The sequence below is a fragment of the Ornithodoros turicata genome, chromosome 8, assembly GCF_037126465.1.
Source record: "Ornithodoros turicata isolate Travis chromosome 8, ASM3712646v1, whole genome shotgun sequence".
In the NCBI taxonomy this organism is placed as follows: Eukaryota; Metazoa; Arthropoda; class Arachnida; order Ixodida; family Argasidae; genus Ornithodoros; species Ornithodoros turicata.
The window spans coordinates 15,942,011-15,959,554 of NC_088208.1; the positions used below are offsets into that span (position 1 = coordinate 15,942,011).

At 43.6% G+C, this 17,544-nt stretch overlaps 2 protein-coding genes across 8 annotated transcripts in view; one reads left to right on the forward strand and one right to left on the reverse strand.

Moving 5' to 3' along the window:
- LOC135366530 (WW domain-containing protein tag-325-like) overlaps window positions 1–11,269 on the reverse strand; it is a 37,371-nt gene extending 26,102 nt beyond the window's left edge. Inside the window, exons 1-5 of one of the 4 annotated variants that reach the window (XM_064599256.1) lie at window positions 10,861–11,002; window positions 10,673–10,774; window positions 9,767–9,994; window positions 5,090–5,407; window positions 205–420 (exon numbers count right to left, since the gene is read on the reverse strand). In XM_064599256.1, coding sequence (XP_064455326.1) covers window positions 205–420; window positions 5,090–5,407; window positions 9,767–9,994; window positions 10,673–10,774; window positions 10,861–10,875 — 879 coding nt within the window. In that variant the 5' untranslated portion in view covers window positions 10,876–11,002. The other 3 variants (XM_064599257.1, XM_064599255.1, XM_064599254.1) reach the window with 3 other exon arrangements.
- The window catches only part of LOC135366531 (calpain-7-like), a 48,536-nt gene that overhangs the window by 5,867 nt on the left and 25,125 nt on the right, over window positions 1–17,544 (forward strand). For 2 of the 4 annotated variants that reach the window (XM_064599258.1, XM_064599260.1), the window contains exons 2-5: window positions 11,422–11,571; window positions 11,754–11,862; window positions 13,477–13,637; window positions 15,930–16,048. In XM_064599258.1, coding sequence (XP_064455328.1) covers window positions 11,422–11,571; window positions 11,754–11,862; window positions 13,477–13,637; window positions 15,930–16,048 — 539 coding nt within the window. Of the gene's footprint in view, window positions 1–11,233; window positions 11,328–11,421; window positions 11,572–11,753; window positions 11,863–13,476; window positions 13,638–15,929; window positions 16,049–17,544 lie in introns of those variants that run through there. The other 2 variants (XM_064599261.1, XM_064599259.1) reach the window with 2 other exon arrangements.

Here is a 17,544-nt window from a genome sequence, read left to right on the forward strand (position 1 = left end):
AGGGGCATAGTGAAAAGAGGTTCATAAGATGCTTTTTAATCTTTTTCTCCGAATATCTATTTTTGGGCCCAATTGTACACATGCATATGATTTTGAGCACACGTTTTGAAGAAAAAAAAGATGTGCGCTACAATCACACAAGTACTGTAGCCAAACGATATGATATTCCAAGCCTACCACCCGAAAACCATGGCCAGTACTCACATCCAAGCTGCCCTGCTGCACGTTCCTCCTCCTCGGAGGCTTCCAGGAGCTCTCTCCAGTACGAAAATTATAGTAGTACTTGCGCCCTACGTGGGCAACATATTCTGCCCAGTGGTCACTAAGGAAACGTTGAGGGACGTCCTCGGGAGACGGGCGCGGAGGACTCAGCGGTGTCACCACAGGAAAGTTGGCGTAGATGGGAGAATCATCGTACTTCTGCAAGGATCAAACAGGGTTCATTAGACAAGATCGATTTCAATCAATGTTCTTACCATTATAGTTAGAGCCTGAAGTTTTCGGGAAATTTTTTTTCTCTAAATTCGGGGGGGGGGGGGGGGGGGGGTAAAAATCGGGTAAATAAACATGCGCCCTATATTTAGGGCAGACTTTTTCGGGTTTTATTTTTGGCCAAATTCGGGGGGTAAATATCGGGTGATATTTTTTATTTGAAAATTCGGGTGTATTCGGGTTAAATCCCGTTACGGCATATTCTGTCGTCAGGAATTCGGGTGTATTCGGGTGATTTTTTTTGTTTAATAAAAATTTGTCTTAACATGGAACTAATGTTTAGCAACGTTATCAAACTTTATTTTAATGCACGCTTATGAGTGTGCCATACGACCCGGATGTTTTCGGGTAGATTCGGGTTAAACCCGAATTTTACAGATTTCGTTCGGGGGGTAAATATCGGGCGGATACAGGTTTAACCCTAAAAAGTCAGGCCCTACCTATATTCATGCAAATTCGGGTGAAAAAACTTCCAGTACGCTAAATTCGGGGAGAAATCACGCTTAGTTAAACTAACTGTAGTGGTTTGGTACAAACGGTGATGTAACTGCATTTGCCGCCAAACAAGTAAGTTAGTCGTTCATTCCTACAGACATCCCAGCGAGGGCAATTTCCCGGGTAAAAATCGGGTTTCACCCCAAAAAGGCAACCTTCAATTCGGGGTGCAATTCAGGGAAGAATCAGGCTAAACCCTAAAACTTCAGGCTCCAATTATAGTTAGACCCTGTTGTTTTAGAGCTAAACCCGATTTCTCCCCGAATTTGCACCCCGAATTGAGTTTCACCTATCTAGGGTTAAACCCGATTTCTACCTGCAAAACTGCACCTAGACTAGGCACCTCAAGGCATCGATATACTAGTTTCTCACAAAATATGCGACTGCCCCTTACTTCTGGCACTCTGGATAAACGGTACAGTGAACGTTTATTCTACAATAATGCCCGATTTCTCCGCGAACTCAGTCTGATGGTAATTTTTCTGCCCGAATTTGCATGAATTTTGGACATCAATTTATTGACCTGATTTCTGCACCCCGAATTTGGAAAAATATAAAACCTGAAAACTTCAGGGTCTAGTTATAGTTAGGGCCTGACTTTTTCGGGTTTTATTTTTGGCCAAATTCGGGGGGTAAATATCGGGTGATATTTTTTATTTGAAAGTTCGGGTGTATTCGGGTTAAATCCCGTTACGGCATATTCTGTCGTCAGGAATTCGGGTGTATTCGGGTGATTTTTTTTGTTTAATAAAAATTTGTCTTAACATGGAACTAATGTTTAGCAATGTTATCAAACTTTATTTTAATGCACGCTTATAAGTGTGCCACGCGACCTGGATGTTTTCGGGTAGATTCGGGTTAAACCCGAATTTTACAGATTTTGTTCGGGGGTAAATATTGGGCGGATACAGGTTTAACCCTAAAAAATCAGGCCCTAGTTATAGTTAACAAACTTTTTCGAGCACAGAGATTTCATCAGGAAATACTTCCACAAAATGAAAACCACACTTCTGTGCAAAGCACGAACTGTGGCATGTGTGACATGGTTCGAGCAAACGATGATGAGATGAGTGGTTAGTCCCATCATAAAGCAGATGGGACTAACCACTACCTAGTGTCATAGTAGGCGCACACACATGTACGGGGGGGGGTCGGGACAGGTGATGTGTCAAACGCATGTGATAAGGAAGTTGTGTTGCTGAGGAACCAAAACAGGAACTGCTCCCATGCGTGCGTCTGCCCTCTCCCTTCCGATCAGCATGCAGAGCAGGCACCCACGAGTGATTTTAAAAAAAAACTTTCTGTACTTACATTATCGGTCATTACTCATTTTATTTGCTTTATTTATTTGTATTTATTCATAACGCTAAACGCCATCTGTCGGTCAAAGCATGAGTAATGGACACTACAACACAATGTTCTAAACAACACTGCAACTCTAGCACGGCGCAACAGAGTCGATCATCGAGCAGCTTCACAAAATGCAGGACATTTTTGGAGCAAACAATCTGATTAGAAAGGATGTTCCATAGGTCCCGTTGTACATTATAGGTTCCAATAAATGTATTCACAACTTCAGGGGTTGTATTCAGTAGCAGGGAAAAATACTCGCAGTTGGTAAAAAGAGTAGGATGCTCACCATGGAAACAAGTAAACTGGTGAATGAACATAGAGAAGACCACAGGGAATGTGATGACCGTCACTCTCAATGCAGCTTATCCCACCGACCCGATGTGCATTTCCATATATCATGACCGTTACTACGCTCATGGAAGTGTATCACAACAAGGCTATGCTAGCAGTCGACAGTTATTTCAAACCAGTGTCAGTGCTCAAACAATGTTTTTCTTTCCCTTTTTTTTAACAAAGTTTGGACTGCTCGATACAAATTTGGACTGATTTTGTGGCTCCTTCAAGTCCGAAAAGTCAGTCGGCGACTGTAGTTCCACCAGCTCTCACATGTGCTTTGACGGTTATAGCCATTATGTTCTATTTAGCCATTATAAACCAATTTATTCTGTGCTCCGCTTTTAAAAATCACATCTGATATCCGCCAAGCCAAGCACTCCGAACCGGAAATAGGTGTGAGCAGAATGCGATAGACGGCGGCCGGCAAGCAGGCGAGGATTTGGAGTGGTAAGCAGAGGCTCCTCATATGGTTAGACAGAGTCACTCCATTTGGAGTGCGAGAGTCACTGTGTACTTAATGCGCCCAGTGAAGGCTCATTAGTTTGTGGTCCATTCCCACATTTTCCCACCACACGCATCCACTGCTCTGCAGCGTGCCATTGCCTAAATGAATAGTGCCTATCTGAACGTGCTATATGTACTGGAGCATTAACCTTACGAAAAATGGCTCACATTAAAGGGGTTCTGAAACCGTTTCCAAACTTTTGAAGAAATCACCTGGTACACATTGATCTATGTACACAGAGCATGCACATCAAAATGTATTCGGCACGCTACTTTCGGCACGGTGACTCTCGGGAATTCCGGGCAAGCACGCACACATAAAACGTCACTTCCTGTTCATCTGCCAATGTCTCTCGGTGTTCTTCGGTGCCACCGTTGACGGTGGCTTGAGAAAAAAAATGCCGTTTTAAAAACCCGATACAGTCAACCCTCGTTAATATGACCAAGGCCATCCCTGCAGATTTTGGTCATAAAGCGAATTGTCATATTAACGAGCAACATGGTTGATGCTCCTGGTAAGCCCTTCATAAAGGAAGTCAGTGTGGCTCTGTCTCATTTATTGAAGTAAATTAAATTTGATTAAATTAAATTAAATTTATTTTATTTTACCAACACAATTTATTATTCGCAGCCTTACAACTTACTAACAAGTTATCGACGAAAGAAATCAGCTAAAAACGTCCGCTTAAAAAGCTGTCAATGTGTGGCTTTTCCCGCTGACTCAATTGCACGGGCGATGGCGAATACGTAACGTGCGTAGGTCATCCCTCGACCGCTGGACTTGTGGGTCAGGAGGATGACTCGGTAGAACAGGTGTTTTGACTCCGGCATTCACCGTGGGTATGTTTTCCCAGGGCCACTGGACTTTAAGGTCAGGAGGACGACTCGGTCTTTGGTGGACGGTCACAGTAACGGGGGAAGAATACACGTGTTCACCCCAGTTCTTCCACGAAATGTTGGTCATAGTCGGATTATCGAGTCGTCATAATAACCAGGGACTTTAACACACAGGACCTCCATTGGGAACAAACGGTGCCCCAGAAAATCGGTCATAAAGTGAGGGTGTCATACTAACGAGTGTCATATTAACACGTGTTGACTGTAGAAAAAAAAAAACAAAAAAAAAAACGTTCAAGTGATGAATGTGGGACTCTGCGTGTCGGCTCCATGGACTACAACGTATGAAACGATGCCATACACTTAGTGGGTTGCATTTGGTTTCTCAAAGGGCCATCCAAAAAAATTTCAGATTAAGACATCTGATGAAAGTGTGTGTGTCATTATACCGAATAGCGCGAAAGGTTTTGATGTGTGCAATTTGTTTCCCAGAAAAAAAAACTCACATAAACATAGCTCCGCGCCTTCACCCTTAACTCCCCACTCCAGCTATAACGAGGATGAGGAGGTATGATCCCACGTCACCGATGACGGCATAAGGAGACTCGTTCTGGTTTGCCTGTCAGTGGGGGGTCAGCGCCTTGTCCCTTTGCCGCCGTAAACCTGTTTTGCCACTTTTCCCGGAGAATTGGGGATAGAAGGAGCGGACGAAGCATTACCGAGCAAGGAGAAAGGCTTTATCAGAACCCCGAACAGCTGAGTAGCAGACGACAGCGGAGTAGCAGACAACATTTCTCTAGGCCAATCAGCGAGCGTTCTCCTTATAGCGTCAGCGCAAGGTTCCAGGTAGATCACAGGCTGGTACTGCTCTTCACCACCGTTGCGCACGGTCGCTTTTTGCGGCGTATTTTAAATTCAATTCCTGCGATAATTATGACTCTGAGGTGTAAATTACTTCGCATGGTGCATCTTACTGGCCTACTTAACAGTTTTATAGGAAGGAAACCGGGTGTTAAAAATGACTTCTGTGCTACTTTAAGCTCTCGGACAATGAGGTAAGACGTCCACATACTTGGCTGTCCTTCTGTCCGTTTGGCAGAGAGTCCCCAGAAGCATCAAGTTGGCAGGAACCACACGAAAGGTTGCCTTCGTCCGAGTAATAGTCCACCTCGGGTTCCGTATCCAGGGACTCGTACGAGTGGTTTACGGAACTTCCTCCCGCGTTACCTATGGAGAGACGATGGATGTGCATGCCGGAGTGGAGGGCATGGGAGTCGTCGAAGCCATCCAAGGAAGACGACGACGACTTGCTCGATTTCACCGACACTGGAGTTGCCTGCTTCTGCTGCGGACTCGGGCTGCAGCGACGCGCTTTTTCGCATGTTGGACTCTTGAAAGAAAAAAATAAAAAGGAAGGAAGGAAATTGTTTTGTTTAGTTTTTACATTATTTTACGTGACCTATTGACAACTTCGCAGGTCGAATAATAAAATCTGAAAATGGTGACAAACATGAAAGGGATCAAATGCTCGCGGCGTGTCACTGATTCCAGTCGTAACGGTATGACAAAAATAAAAAAAATACATGTAAGGCAGGTACGCAAACATTACACTGTCGTTCAACATATTTACACGTATTGTACGTACCTCAAGCTTTACTACAAGAGCCAGTTATGCTGTAATAATAATAATAATAATAATTTTGTATGGTTTTACATCTCATCAACTTTGATATTTGAAATAATATCTTACGTGTTTTATAAATATAAATGGTGCTTTACAGCCCTGAATAGACTCATGCAATGAATTTCATAGTTTAACTGCCAAGTATTGAAACGAAAAATGTCCATAATTTGTACGTATTTTTGGTAGACAAAGTGTATATTATGTGAGGATTATATGTGAGGTTATATTATCAAAGGGTATATGTTATGTGAGCACATTATCACACATTATCAGGGCCTGACTTTTTAGGGTTATACCAGATTATACCCGATATTTACCTCCCGATTCAAATCAGGAAAAATAGGGTTTAACCCGGTGTTTCCCCGAAAACTGCTGGACCAGGAGAATCTGAAGTCACCAATCACTCTGCTGCCTCTTAGATGCATAGACTAAGTATTGATACTCAGTGTCTACTGCTGTGTCATGCATATTACGCCGAGTAAACCAAAGTTTTAGGCCTGATCCAACTCGATTCAACCAGAATTAGGTTGAAACATGTTCAGTTCAACCCGATTACACCCAAATTATTGAAGCAAAATACAACCAGAGCCTGAAGTTTTAGGGTCTTACCCGATTCTTCCCCGAATTTGCACCCCGAATTGAAGGTTGCCTCTTTTGGGGTGAAACCCAATTTTTACCAGGCAAACTGCCCTCTCTGGGATGTCTGTAGGAATGCACCAACTTATACCTGTTTGGCAGAAGAATTCAGTTACATCACCGTTTGTACCAAATCGCTACAGTTAGTTTGAATAACTGAGCCCGATTTCTCCCCGATTTTAGCGTAATGGAAGTTCTTTTTACCCGAATTCGCATGAATTTAGTGCACACGTTTATTTACCCGAATTTTTCCCCAAGAATTTAGAAAATAATATTTCCCGAAAACTTCAGGCCCTAAATATAACCTGATATTTACCCCCCGATTTTGCTGTATTCAACCTGAAAAAGTCAGGCCCTACATATTATTAGGGCCTGACTTTTTAGGGTTAAACCCGTATCCGCCCGATATTTACCCGCCGAACGAAATCTGTAAAATTCGGGTTTAACCCGAATCTACCCGAAAGCATCCCGGTCGCGTGGCACACTCATAAGCGTGCATTAAAATAAAGTTTGATAACATTGCTAAACATTAGTTCCATGTTAAGACAAATTTTTATTAAACAAAAAAAATCACCCGAATACACCCGAATTTCTGACGACAGAATATGCCGTAACGGGATTTAACCCGAATACACCCGAATTTTCAAATGAAAATATCACCCGATATTTACCCCCCGAATTTGGCCAAAAATAAAACCCGAAAAAGTCAGGCCCTACATATTATCTGCAAATGTTCACTCAATGTGCACAAGTGGAAGTTGTGGATTCCAGGAACTGTAATTGGGTCATAGCTGCGCTACACCAAACCAACCATGAGCCAAATGAAAAAAAAGAAAAGAAAAGAAAAGAAAAAGGCCGACCAAACGTAAGCAGAGCTGATGGCGCACGTGCACTTCAACATTCCAACGTACTACTAGAGCGGAGGTTCTCGAAATGGGTTCCACGGACAGTCATCTGGAGTCGTGAACAAGTCCAGTCGGAGAGATTTCGAAAGAGTTTGGGTTTGGCTAAGAATACCTGGGAGAGAATACCCGTCACAAGGTACCGTATTTTCACGCGTATTAGCCGCGGCTTATGCGCGATTTATTTTTTTCGCGGACGCTCTGCGGCTTATCCGTGGGTGCGGCTTATCTGGTGACTGTTTTTCCCTGGTACTTTCCCCATACCCCGGGTTAAACGAAAGGGCTGACAGTGCCTCATGTTTTTCGGAACAGGACCGCCCTGCCAGTGCACGAACAATACCGAACAGGGGCGGGTCCACTCCACATTCGAGTTGACTAGCCCGTCAATCCTCGAAAACGCGCAACAAGGGCACAATCCGATCTTAGTAGAACACTAGAACTGACCTCCTCTGTTATACAGGGTGTGTGCAGAAAAACATGACCCGCATTTAGGCACATGGCTTGTTGCCTACCTAACTAACGAACTTCCGGTGGCGCACGATGGCGCATTTATGCGTGCGAAATCTGCATAAAAATTGTGAAAGCCATACTCAGCTTAAAAAATAAACGGAACAACGAAAACGTCGGCTTCCGTGCATCAGAATAGGGCAACATGGTGGACAACAGGGTGTATGTGAAAGGGCAACATGGTGCACGTAGGAGAGTTGTGTTCAAGTACCGCTAGGGGAGCTATCGGTGCATAAATCGAAACGATGTCCCACATGGATGCTGATCGGCAGTACCCCTAGCGGTGCCTGCACATAACTCTCATGAGACCGAAATACACTACCATGCAGTGTCATGGCCGCCCTATTCTAATGCATGGAAGCCCATGTTTTCGCGCTCTGTTTATTTTTTTACACTGAGTATGGCTTCCAGGATTTTTTTGTAGCTTTCGCACGCATAAATACGCCGTCGTGCGCCACCGGAAGTTCCTCGGCTAAGTAGACAACGAGTTACATGTAAAAATGCGGGTCATGTTTTTCTGCACACACCCTGTACATCATGCCGACACCGGAATGTGGACAGGGTTTATGGCCTTCCCCACGGTCTCCTTTGTCGGCAGACCCACAGGAAGGGTTCAATACATCTGTCATCGGGATAAAACGTGGTCAGCTAAGCGTCAGTTCTCATTTGACGAGAGCAGCAGCATTCGTGGACACGGGCACGGCAGTTAGAGGTGAGGCATGGCTCAAACGCTGAGGCACAGCCACGACAGCGGCTTCAAACTAAAAGTCGTCGACTTCGCGGACAAGTACGGGAACAGGGCGGCTGGCAGGGAGTACAGCGCTGACGAGCGTTGAGCGTCTCTGTTGATTTTGTATGTGCACCACTGGTTTAGCGCACAAAGCAGTCGCGTCGTATTACCCGCGGCTTATCTGCGAATGCGGCTTATCTGCAAAAACATTTTCAAAATGTATCTAAAATCGAGTCCTGCGGCTTATCTGCGGTGCGGCTAATACGCGTGAAAATACGGTACATTGTAACGTGACATGTCCTCACACGTGGGATTTACAGCTTATACTGCAAAAGAGCAGGTTAAGTAGGGATACATTCTTCATGAAAGAACCCACAATGTGTATCATTTCCAGTGACGTTTTTGGAAATATAATTGCATAAATATATTCAAAGTTGCCCTTCATTTCAAGAAGTTACATTTATTACATTGCCCTCCATAGGCATTTCCCAGGTCTCGTCGGTCTGGTTCCTTGCTATGCAAAAGAAAATGCGTGGGATTCCTTCATCTCACGAAGTTTGAAAACCACTGTAGTACAACCTCCATACAGGATGTTTGCTCTAACGTGTCAAGAAATTTTATTTAAAGCGAGCGATAGAAGAAAAACGAGAGCTACTTTTCAACTATTTTACTAAGAAACAAGTGCTACTAGTGAAGCAGTACCTGTTTCTTACTCAAGTAGCAGAAAAGTAACACTTGCTTTTCTTTTATCGCTCGCTTTATATGCAATTTCTGGACTCGTTAGAGCAAACACCCTGTATAGCGAACCTGGATATAGTGATGGTATGGTTATAGTGAAGTAAGCCTGCGGTCGCAATCTGTCGACACCCCAGCCATGTAGTGGAGATTTTTATATCGCAAAGTTTTTTAATGGTCCAACCAACTTCACCATAAAGAGGCTCTACCACAAGAGGCACTAGATTGTGACCTTGAAACATGTGAAGCACTGAGTCGTGTCGCTGCACCAACTAAGTCGTCCCCTCTGCGTTTTTTAAATTCATTCCGATATATGCGCAAACAAGTCTGCACATGCTGGGAAACATTTCATGACTGCTCCTTCTAATCATGCTCCATGTATTCTTCATATTCAGTGTTTTGTACTTTTTCTTTTTTTTCCTCTCATCGTTTTTGTGTTGCTGACATGCATGTACCATCCTACTCTCCCATGTAGCGCTCTGAAGAGCCTTTGGGGAACTTTAAATAAATAAATAAATAAATACTGCATGCAGAATTGAGAAAAATCATGTTCACCTCTTTGGCTTCCTGCGTGCTGGCTGCGATGAGCTGAAGGTACCGGACGGGAGCGTAGAAATCGTGTTTGCAGTTGTTTACGTTGCGGGTCACCCTCCACCAGTGGGTGCTGTCCTTGTCGAGCACCTGCAGCTGTTCCCCCTTGCAGAGGTACGTGTTATCCGCATCGTTGCGAAAGTCGTGCAGCACCGTTGCCAGCTCACACATTCTACCATCATACTCTCGGTCCTGCGACAAAACAGCAACACTTTCGCATCGTACGGAAATACCATTTGCGGACTGATTGCGCCGTCACACTGTTGTACTGGGAAATAGATTATCTTTTTCGTTTCCAGTTCCACATAGTTAAGCTTGGTATTTGCCACATAACTGCTAGATAGATAGATATATAGATAGAAAATTATTATGCTATCAAACAGGTCAATCCTATCAAACAGGTTAATGCTAATCACAACGTGGGAGGTGATCGTATGAAGCCATATTTCAGTAAGTAGGTAACAGTCTCGAAAGCCATTAAAAATTGGTGACGTCGAGACAATACGGACAATACAAAGCAAAAATAGTGTGACAAAGAGGATTAAATAAAGATTTAGAAACGACAACATCGCACAACTCACAAATCTGCACAGCTTGCGCTAATTGAACTAAATGGATATACGCAAGTCGTATTCCCAGGATCACATCATGCCCGTGCAAAATTTTGAGCTATCTGGAACTCACTTTGAAACACTGAAAGTGAATAATAAAAAAATATGTCCTGAAGTAAATACTATAACAGTGAACTCTGCCAAGCGCTATGGAAGGTTACGTTTTCCAAATTAAATTAACAAATTGAAAAGAACGCTGACTGACAGCTACAGCTGGGTCTCCGAATTCGTCCTTTCGTACAGCTTAAGCATGACATACTACCAAAACAAGAGACAGTCCAGTGCCCGTAGAAACTTCGAAGTTGAACTTCGAAGATGAACATCGTCGAGTAACACACGGCGACACTTCCTGTGGACACGCCTGCGGTACGCAGTCAAAACAGAGCATTCCTGAGTTTGCAACTCACAAGTTTGCACAACTGACAGCCAATTTAACCAACTGCCAACCTGCGTAACAAGCATAAGATCTCCAGATAGGGGGGGTTCCAACGATACGTTGTGCCACACCACGTAGTATGCCCAATGAAGACATCGCTTCAAAAATCATTTACACCTCCTAAAACTTGACGATGCAAAATCTGCATCGTTCAGCGATATTACCTGCAGCTTCTGTCATCACGATGACACTAATCTCAAAACTTAATCTGACTTTGTTTGTCGCGAGCGAAGAAAACTCAAATGTTTACACCGGACCGGAAGTGGGTTAACTGTCCGCTGTGCGAGAAAGGGGAGAAGATTCACCGGTTAATATTCATAAGTTCATTAAATACAGCGAATATTACTGTAACATATTCTCTGTCCTGGCAAAAATTGTGAACCCGGAACTGAGGAGGGCGTATAGTGTTACGTTCCACAAATGTCGCCTGTATGAGGCAGCAGCAGCGGTACATGCAGCAGTTTCCAATCGAGAGGGGGTAAGCAAGTGCGAGCTGAAAAGAGTTTCACGCGAATATCAATATAAAAAGCGAATGACACATTTACAACTTGCCGTTTTTATCTTCTGCGTAGGTGTGCCGTATATCTGGAGGGGGCGGGCATGCGCTCACCATCATGTGTGATGAAAAAACACAGTTCGAACAAGATGCAGTGGAATTCGCTTCGAGGGCCGTTCAGTTCGATCGAGCTGGAGCTACAACCCCTGCCGCGTTTTATTACAGGGTGAATAGCACTGTTTTCCTGGAATTTGACGCCGCCACGTATTGTTTATACTTACCACGAATGCTATATAACGCGTGCATGATACGTGCAAGCGTAATATCCAAAAGTGTCGACAAGTTTCGAGTTTGTCGACGAGTTATGTTGACAAACTATGGCGAAAAATTTTCGTTTTACTTTTACAGGAGGCAGCGCAAGCTCTTCAGTCGGCCTTTCTAGCTGGTTCACAGGTGGCTGGCCTTACGGAAAAAGCCAATGAATACCTGAACAGGGCAGAAGAGCTGCTGAGGCAGTGTACGTGAGGGGATTCTTTTCTGTATTGGGTTTTCTGTTCCGGGTCTTTTCGTAATGTTACCAGTGGTACAGTCGCAGAAAATATGACACCTGACAAAAGTAGCTGGTGAATGACACCGGTAGCATAGCCAGAAAATTCTATTTTGGGAGGGGTTCCACGGGTACATTATATGGAGGAGACTATTTCATCCAAGTGCGCTACCAAAGGTATGATGTGGTGGGGGAGAGGAGGTGAATTTGAACCCCCGAAACTCCCCTTCTGGCTGTGTCACTGTGACACCAGTCAGAAAATGTTGGCAAAAGTGTGCTATCCTATGGCAGCAAATTACCCGAGTCAAGTAGCGCTATTATCACCTCTTCACAGTGAACTTGGCCATGTTTTTCTTCCAAAAATTAGCTTACATAATAAATGAGCGAGTTTTAAAGGTTCGCTCTCCATCTGTAGCTAACACCATGATTACGAAAGCCAGACACATGAATGGGAGCGCAGTGGAGGCGATTGTCTCCGAGCTGGTCTGTTCGGCATTCGCATTGCAATATACAGGGTTTGCCAAGATAAACTTTGGTGTTTGTAATGGCGATAAAGCAAATAAAAGCGGTGTTGGGGAAGCTAAAGTAGGTGTTAGAGGACGTATTATGCATAGACCCTGAAGTTTTCGGGTTTTATATTTTTCCAAATTCGGGGGGGTAGAAATCAGGTCAATCACTTGATGTCGAAAATTCATGCAAATTCGGGCGGAAAAATTACCATCAGACTGAATTTGGGGATAAATCGGGCTCTATTGTCGAACAAACGTTCGTTGTACAGCCTATTCAGAGTATCAGATGTTGAAGTCAACCGTGTATTTTGTGAAAAATTAGTATGTCATTGCTGTGAGATGCCTAGCTTAGGTGCAGTTTTGTGGGTAGAAATCGGGTTTAACCCTAAACCGGTGAACCTCGATTCGGGGTGCAAATTCGGGGGAAAATCGGGTTTAACCCTAAAACTTCAGGGTATAATTATGCACCAAAATTTTATGTCGATACTGCCATTTGGCCCGCTTCTCTGCTTAGAAATTGCCGGGGGAATAAACAGCTATACTTATGTTTCAGCTCTTTCCATCAGATGGTAATGGCGCCACACCATGGAGCAGTCCCAGTGAAAAACAATAGTGCGCGTTGCGAACTGGACTGGCTTCGCTGTCCGAAGGACGTGAAGATAAATGTTGTCAGTGGAACATTCGCGAGAACTGTTATGGGCTACAATTCAGTGAATCGGTATTGAAAAATGCAGCTGTGCGCATTATGGCACGCAGATACGAAACACTACGATCTGACACGTTCCAAATACACACTCCTACGACAGGTATGCGCGCGTTTCTCCTGCCGTCTCATTGGACGCCACCAATCTTACCTCCTGGGGATGCCATTCGTTGCTGCCAAAGACGGCTCTGTTTTCGTCGTGTTTTTCTTCTAAACGGCAGCGCTGTGTGAATTAATTTTGCTCGCATTATACTAATTGAAACGTGGACTTTCATTTGAGAGCAAGTTATTTTTGTGCATTTTAGTGTCCTTTTAAAGCACTTTTGTGTTCAAGCAAACCAGCATCAGAGATTTCTCTCTCTCTCTTTTTAGCATCACCGTCCACACATGAGCTTGTGAGCAGCAATGCCCAGCAGCTGCAGTTGGACCGGGCAAAGTTTTTGCTGCTGCAGGCGCTGGACGAAGATGAGGCGTGCAACTCTGAAGATGCCCTGGAACTCTACACGCAGGCTGTGGAGCTCTGCCTCCAGGCTGTAAGCATCAACGTAGTGCAGGGTACTATACTGGGTACGGGGTACTACAAGTGTATAGGAAGCGGTAACTGGAAGGCGGTAAAGTGCCGCTGGCCAGTTGGTACATACAGCTCGTAATGAAGTGCTGCACTTGATCGAACTGTCCTGAGCACCCATGTCTGTGAACAGTGTTCACTCTAAAGCAGCTACTATGCCATATCCATTGGGCCCAGTGTTTTAAGGTAGAACCCGTTTTTAACCCCTGATTTTGAATCATCGTCACTTAGGGTAAAACCCGGGGGAAAAAAAAGGAAACAAAAACGGACTTGGCGTAGAGCAAATTCAGCCAACAATACCGGCACTAGAGGTCGCTATGTTCCGCTTGTCATGTTCATGTTATGTGCACTCATTTTCTAATTTTCCATTTTATTAATTGCTCAATTTTATCCTGTTTCACGGCCCCTGGAATAACACAATTTTAACCCCCCCCCCTCCCGTTTTCAAAAATCCCCAAAACACAGGGCCCTATTACGTATACATAGGGCCTGACTTTTTCGGGTTTTATTTTTGGCCAAATTCGGGGGGTAAATATCGGGTGATATTTTTCATTTGAAAATTCGGGTGTATTCGGGTTAAATCCCGTTACGACATATTCTGTCGTCAGGAATTCGGGTGTGTTCGGGTGATTTTTTTTTGTTTAATAAAAATTTGTCTTAACATGGAACTAATGTTTAGCAATGTTATCAAACTTTATTTTAATGCACGCTTACGAGTGTGCCACGCAACCCAGATGTTTTCGGGTAGATTCGGGTTAAACCCGAATTTTACAGATTTCGTTCGGGGGGTAAATATCGGTGCGGATACGGGTTTAACCCTAAAAAGTCAGGCCCTACGTATACATGACACAAACACAGCGTTCAACTGCAACTGTCGTTCATTACATTTCCACTGCGTTGGTTAGCCCCCAAATGTGCAGACACAAAGTTGATCTCGTTTATAGACAAGTCAGGTGACATCTGGCTTACATTGTTCACGGCCTTTTCAACGAAAAAAGATTACGACAATCTTTCTACCGACACAAGTGGGGTGGCCGTCCAAGAACAGTGTTCTTTCGTAAAAAGAGAAAGTTAGCGCAAGCGAGATAGTGTTTAAAAGAAGTGAAGCTTCTCTGGATCATAGCTAAGGCCCCTGGTTTTCTGCTGCGGGAAATTCAAAATTCTGCAGCACCGACTTGTAAATTCAGCGATTTTCCGCGGCAAGCAGCCAACAGCTGCTTGAAGTGGGAAACACTTTGTTTTCTTGGATAATGTGGGGACAAAAATATTTTATAAAATTACAGATAGAAAGCAGTGTTGTGGCTCAGCATTACATACATGATATCTTGTGTTCTCCTTTAACAAAGAATGCCGTCTGTCGCCAGCAATCATTTTATACCTGGAGAAAGATCTTTCAGCGTCAACAGAGTTTGTAGGAAGTTTATAGGAAGGAGCTTACAATACATGCCCTGTGGAAGTTACAGGACACCTTTTTTGTTACTGAGCTGTAGGCATTATTTAAGAGTTTTTAAAGCAAAAACTCCCAGACATCAAAATTCAACAGACAATCAAAACTCCCCACTAAACCATGGGAGGGACGCCACCCCTTCCTTCGGTGAAGTACGCCTAATAAACTTAGGCTAATGTTATCTTAATCTAAACTACAATCTGTCTGTGCTGGTCCTGCAGCATGGGCGGTTTCGTAAAGCAGGCTTTACCTCTTGCAGGGAAACATCAGGTGAAGCCCACTTTCGGGAGGTGTCGTTTGTATTTGGCGAATAGCTGGATATTTGGAAATTTGAATATTGGGTATTTGATTCGCGAATGAAATACTTCGAGTGACTGATATTTGATTCGAATTCACTAACTCGAATATCCGCACACCCTTAAAAATAAGGGATTCCGTGAGATTCCGTGCCAAACGAAGGACTCCGCGATATTTCGCGGAATCGCGGAAGACCCGGGGCCTTAATCATAGCCCGCAGCTGTGTGTTGCAATAGTGTGTCAGGCAGCCACTCACTGATTTTTTTTTGTGTGGGTGTGCACTGTGCTTACATGGAATGCAATACAACAAAAATTGAATCTGTTTTGGATGAAAGTCATTCTGTAGAGCCATTGTGACAGTGGGAATTTAAAGCTTTCGATAACCTCTTCATAGTCGCTTTACTGGTCCTCCATGGTCATACATTGCCTTCAAGTACCAAGCGGACAGTTGGCCTAGTACCGGGTTTAATTCTTTTCATCCAGTTGTTAATGTGCTCTTCTTTCCAATTGCAGGTGGCCACCTTTTACAAGGCCTTTCAATTATTTTTTTCTTTTTTTACACAGAGGAGCTCTACTGAAGACAAAGCACTACAAGAGAAGCTGACCAGCATTGCCACAAATGGCCTCGAAAGGTATCACATTTTACTGTTCACTATACTACAAAGTAAAATACAGAAACCGACACTGAAGATTCTTGTTTAAGTTTAATTTGTACAAGCTTTCGCGTGGAGGTCCACGCTTCCTCATGTACAAAGTGAAGTGGTGACACAAATAAGTATATATAGTATAGCCATATACACGACTAAACATACTGCTGTACAAAGAAAGGGAAGGGGAAGGAGATATGGTGCCACATGTCTGTGTATGTCTGTGAAGAACCTGAAGAAGTGCAGCCTACTGCACGAAAGTCTTGTTTTTATGTATATAGTAAACAGTTGATGCTCTTAACCGTCTTTGTTATTTTTGTTGTTTATGTCTGTATACTACAAAGTGTAAGAAGACTGGATTTAAAAGTGCACTAAAGGGAAAAATTTGACCTTGTGGAAGGAAAGGACGCTGTTACCCTGACACCAACATAAAAGGAATGTGATCCATCCATTGTACTGCTCCTGATCTATGAGCGAAAGAAACAATTTACGATTTCCCTCTTTCTCTCTTTCTCAAGAAGGCCAACAATGTGTTTGAGAGTTTGTCGGGTTCATCACTGTTGTTCCTCTGTCTCTGGGTATCTTTTTTTCATCACTTTTTACCAGCCAGCCTGGTATTGGTATATGCTCTTATATGGGATTCGTATTCTTGTATATGCCTGGGGTTCATATATGCTCATCCACACTCTGTTATGCTCCTTACGACACATTTGTTGGATTCGTTAGAGCCTTGTGTTATTGAGTTAAACCTGGTAAAACCCATTTCTGCCTCCCGATTTGCATCACTGTTACATAAACCCTGAAGATAACCTTGCAAAAAGTGAAAATCTTACACATAAAATATGAATATAAATCTGAAATCCGGAAAACACAAGGGCGTGATTACACTGTCGAGGTTCCGCTGCAAAACTTATGCTCCAATCAATTTCATGAAGGTTTTGCCAGAATGTATGGTCTAACATACTTGAAACACTCTTGGCTCTTAGCAGATCAGTGGCAAATTATTATCGCATGATTCAACTTGATAGAGGGCAAATTGCCTGTGTTGATTTAGCACATCAAACTAGATTGATACGTTCACGCTATTAACTTTGACCTCACAAACAAGAGGCACCATCTGCGCATGTGCAGGTTTGGAGTGAGCAAAACACACTGAAGGCAGTCCTGTGAATTTTTTTTTTTTTGTGCAAGTGCGACATCTGCTCTGTTGCACCTCTACGTCACTCTCGACTGGCTCTTCCCACAATACCCGAAATAATATAGAGCTCCAAAGGAATGAGACAATTGTTGCTACAAGACGAAGTTGTTTATGAATGGTATACAACATGACGATCCCTTTGCACTGCACATCGACAACTGGACAGCACAGCCGCAAAACATGCCGCCGATCACAATCGCGTTGTAGTCTATGTAATATTTTCGCCCAGCACTCCACTGCTGATACTCTGCAAGCGTACAAGTCACTTGAAGCCCACAATTAC